The following is a 4,598-nucleotide window of genomic DNA, read 5'->3' on the forward strand; positions in this document are numbered from 1 at the left end:
ATCTCTCCCTTATCACTCCCTCTCTCTCTCCACTTCTTACACTATATGTCTCTCTTCCTCTCTCCCCCTTAGGCTCATCTCCCTATCCCTCCCTCTCTCCTCTTCTCTCTTGTCCTTCCTCTCTCCCTTTCTCTCCCTTTCTCTCCTACCTCCTCTCTCATCCCCCATCTCTCTCTCTCTCTCTCTCTCTCTCTCTCTCTCTCTCTCTCTCTCTCTAATCCTCTCACTATCTCTCTCCCTCTCTCCTCTCTCTCTCCCCCCTCCATCTTTGTGTGTCCCTCTCCCTCTCTTTCTCTCCCTTCATTCCTTCTCTCCCCCCTCCATCATTTTATCTCCATCTCTCCCTTGTCAATGCCCCTATCTCTCCACCTCTATCATTCTATGTCTTTGTTCTTCCCTCCCATATATATCTAGAGTTAAAATATAACATGATATGTTAATATATATTATAATATAACAAATTTAATATTATTTTAATCAAAAGTTATTAAATTTAATAATATTAATATTTTAATATTAATATTAGGTTTAATAATGTTTTTTTTGCATGATATGAATACACCTTGAGTAGGCCTAATGGTTAAGAGCATGCGTTTTCCTTCTAAAACGTCTTTATGTTTACATTTATGCTCCAACCTTTTATAATACATGGTAATGCATTGTGGCTATTAAAGATGTGAAGACTCCATTACAACTTTTCTTTGGGTAAAAAATAATAGATTTATTATCTTGAACTAGTTTACTGTTTGCCCAATATATTTAAAAAAAATGTCTAGTGTCATGTTTGATGCACACATATATACATATGCATATGGCTATATAAAAGGAAAAGTCTACTATTTTATGTTTTATATTTGTTTTGATGAAAATCTGTTTATTTTGTTATTTAAAATACATTTTCGAATATAAAAAAAAAAAATACAATTTTAATCCTATAGTTTCTTTTTAAATTTAAATTATCTTTTTAATATATAAATACACTCAACATGAGAATTCCACATATTTCACCATTAAAATTTGTGATTCCAACCCATTTTTAAAAGATCTATCATAAAGAAAAACCAAAGAAACATCAAAACTTCGAAGATTTAGAACATCAATATACTTCCATACATATATATACCAAACTTCGAAAATTTAAAATCTGAGAGTGTGGGAGAAATTACATATAAAACAGCAATACGCTCGCAATATGGAATGGTCATTCAACTGGCTTTTCAGTCGTTGATAGGTGACATGAGGGTTTTTAAATAACTGAAATATTGCAATTATCATTTTTTCACTACTGCAAATAAATCCTTCGACAGTCATATTTAATATCCATCCGAAGAAGCTGAGTTGAGCTGTGCATGACTTGGAGACGAAAACTGTAACGTGTATTAACACGTGTTAATCTTGAAAATCTGCAAGCTTTCCAAGCTGTTGTACAGCTTCTATAGCATGTTCTAGCCTTGCAGCTATCTCCATTAGAAGGGATGCAAATGCCGCCAACGGAAGCGTCTCGGCATACGTGCATTTGGGCATATAATGGTCACCACTTGTTGATGAAATATAATTGCTTTCACACGCGTTGTCTGAAACATTCGCGGGGGAATCAAAATAATCTTTTGGTGTCTGCAACAACAGTACAGAACTGGATTTGTGCTTATCCTCCTCAGAAATGTTGCTACGTTCAATATCTTTCAATATGTGAATAATTTGATGATCTGGGACTTCTTTAACTTTACTGGTGTTTGACTTGATGTCAATGGTTTCCGCTGTAAAATGGTTGTTATGGGGACTGTACAACGGCTGGATAACTCGGAATGGTTTGGGTTGAAGGCCAAATGACGCATTGAGCTCCTCAACAGCGCGGTGCACATTCTCCATAAGAGATTGTGAAGGAGGGCATTTCTTCATGCAACTTATGCTCTCTGCTAACTGTCTTAGTACTTGGGCTACCTCTGTAGCAATATTGGTGCAGGGTTTCTTGAATGCCGCTCTATTATGATGAGGAGCCTGCAACATAAATGGGGACGAGCCATGTTAAACGATGGAATATGTTAATAATATATTGAGTGAACAATATTCTCGAATCAAGATCTCACCTGAATCTCTGACCGTAGACATCCATGCAAGGCAACAACACAATATGCCAAATGACGTATCATGCTTCCTACTCTAACATACTGTCGCCATGGATGACGGAATCTGAACTTACCATGCCTCGGCTCCCAGCTTGCAAAAGTTGACTGAAAAATCAACAAACGAGTCAAATGATCAAACTTTTTTTTCCAAACCTATTTTAATTTCTCCCCTGTTCTAAGTTCCAGATGTTGCAGCACTATCAAAGAGATATACCAATTAAAGGATTTGTCTATTGAAAGACCAACAAACTGAGATTTACCAGAGTGTCTTCAGTCGCTTTGGAATCCAAAACATCTCTGTATCCTTGGCAGATTTTGGCCTCTAGGATTTCGCCTGTTCCATCCTCAGGGACATCCAAGCCCTTGAAATACTCTAGTGCGCATACTACATGCATACATCGGATAATTAGATTTCACATATGTTTGCAATTTATTATGACAAACCGATGAAACATCTTATGGAATAATTTTGACCCAGTGATCCATCTCACCTTCTATGGAATCTGCTAAGCATTGGGTTTTTTTGATAATTGACTTGTGAAGATCCTCGCCCGCCCAGATTGGAAAAACAAATAAACTTATAACGAGGCAAATCGCGGATCCAATTGCTATTGTTGAAAGCCGTTCGTAAGCCATGCGAAATATGTTATCAACGCGGTATCCAGAGACTGTTATCATGTTGAACGTGAGAATGAATATCACAACGCCGTAATCGTACTTCTGCTTTATATTTTGGAAAAAGCGAAAGTATGTGGCAGATGCGCCTGTAAAAGGAATAATGGGTAGTAAGAAAATCTATAGAAACATATCGGACGACTGCCGACTGAATGAGCTACCTCTTTTAACTATTTTAAATTTCAAGACCAGGTTAAGCACATCTATTAACCTAAAATGAAACATGAAGCGCCGATGATAACGGGTTCTCCTATTTTCCCAGCCATTTCTGCGATGAACCCAACTGATACACCAAGAGATCCTGCCAGCAGTGTGCCGATCCCTCTATTCAAGCCCTTACTGAGTGTAGCCCCTGCACAAGAATATTTAACAGGAAATCTCAAATTTCACTCTGGTTATTGCGGGACAGCATGTGTACTATGTTATGTTTTTTCAATAAAATTGTTTTAACTTAGTATCATACATAGATTTGAAATTTTATTTTGATCTTTTAAATCGTATTGTCAGCATTATAGATCCTTTCAAGCTGTTTTCTCTAAAGATGTTTGTTAAATTCGTTTAAAATAATATATATATATATATATATATATATATATATATATGCAAATATACAAAATTTCTGGCAAGAACTTGCCTCATTCTAACACATGCTATAACCAAATATTTTTCTAAAATGTATAAATCTTGCCCACAAACAACACTATATCTAGAATTGTTGGACAATAATATAGTTTACCAAACATTTCTCTAAAATCTATAAAACGTGCCCACAAACAACACTATATCTAGAATTGTTGGACAATAATATAGTTTTGCGCAAATTCAAGTTGAATAATATGAATCCTTGGATCTGCATACATTCAACTCATTGATTGCATTGAAATAAGAAACATTGCCAAGTTACCTGCAGTAAACTCAAAAACCACCACAACGGTCATCATAGCCCAGATGGCATTATCACCCACACCATTAAATAGAGGCTCCATCAGATAGAACAGAGATACCACTGACAAAGCAAGCCCAACTTTGATTGCATGTATAGCTCTCCGCGGATCGTCTTTTCCCAATTTCCAACATTTTCTCAAAAACTTTCCTAAAATGAGCTTCAACGTCGGAATTTTGTTCAGTCTTCTAAAGAAATTCCGCTCCTCGTTAGAATTACTAGCACAATTTTTTTCTCTGTCAATTGCAATATTGATGTTACAGTCACCGGACCTTTGATCCGCCATTTTCCAAACACAAGGGCAAACTTTCATACAACAGCACTTCGGAGACTATATTTGAAGCTAAAAACTATTGTCGAGTTCATTGCATGTCAGCGATGCTAATTGATCATAATGAAGCTCTCAGCAGCAACAAGGCTAAGAAAATTCTCTCCAACATTGAGAGAGGATTTGCCTTCACAAGTTGTTTGAGTGCAGTGTTTCATATATAGATACTGATCTAGTTGTTACGCGTTTTGGCATATCAAATAGGTGTTGTCCATCTGCCCCACAGCTTTTTTTAATAGAAAGAAGTGTTGTTTTGGCATATCAAATAGGTGTTGTCCATCTTCCCCACAGCTTTTTTTAATAGAAAGAAATGTTTAAATAATTTTTTGATAGTAAAAATAAATTCAATACCATCGAGAAAAACCCTTGCTAACCCAAAATCTTCAAGTTTTCAGCGAAATTTCATTATAATCTTCCTAAACTTTCCATTATTTTCTTCACTAATCTGTCGGTTCTTTAGACTACGACAGCATAGTGGGATCGTACTGTGTACAGTCACTCTGTAGTCCGTAACACGGAAACCGCA

The 4,598-nt window shown here is 36.3% G+C and overlaps 1 protein-coding gene across 1 annotated transcript; it reads right to left on the bottom strand.

Moving 5' to 3' along the window:
* Nucleotides 1–1,107: 1,107 nt before the first annotated feature.
* On the bottom strand, nt 1,108–4,247 carry LOC149236398 (aluminum-activated malate transporter 14-like). The gene is made up of 6 exons (XM_089461561.1): nt 3,706–4,247; nt 3,013–3,153; nt 2,618–2,890; nt 2,387–2,511; nt 2,088–2,231; nt 1,108–1,998 (listed from the first exon to the last, which is right to left on the bottom strand). The coding sequence occupies exons 1-6, from the start codon at nt 4,055–4,057 to the stop codon at nt 1,390–1,392; spliced, it is 1,644 nt and encodes a 547-aa protein (XP_089317687.1). The 5' UTR covers nt 4,058–4,247; the 3' UTR covers nt 1,108–1,389.
* Nucleotides 4,248–4,598: the final 351 nt, after the last annotated feature.

The sequence above is a fragment of the Pinus tabuliformis genome, chromosome 8 (assembly GCF_031772625.1).
Source record: "Pinus tabuliformis cultivar Carrire ecotype Pingquan chromosome 8, CPIR1, whole genome shotgun sequence".
NCBI lineage: Eukaryota > Viridiplantae > Streptophyta > Pinopsida > Pinales > Pinaceae > Pinus > Pinus tabuliformis.

Bases quoted from the DNA above. Each gene is read 5' to 3' on its own strand.
- LOC149236398 (XM_089461561.1), bottom strand. From the start codon at position 4,057: ATGAAAGTTTGCCCTTGTGTTTGGAAAATGGCGGATCAAAGGTCCGGT. The intron at 3,154-3,705 runs GTAACTTGGCAA...ATTCTTGTGCAG, and splicing joins GGTTTTTGAGTTTACTGCAG to GGGCTACACTCAGTAAGGGC. The intron at 2,891-3,012 runs GTTAATAGATGT...TTCCTTTTACAG, and splicing joins CGCTTCATGTTTCATTTTAG to GCGCATCTGCCACATACTTT.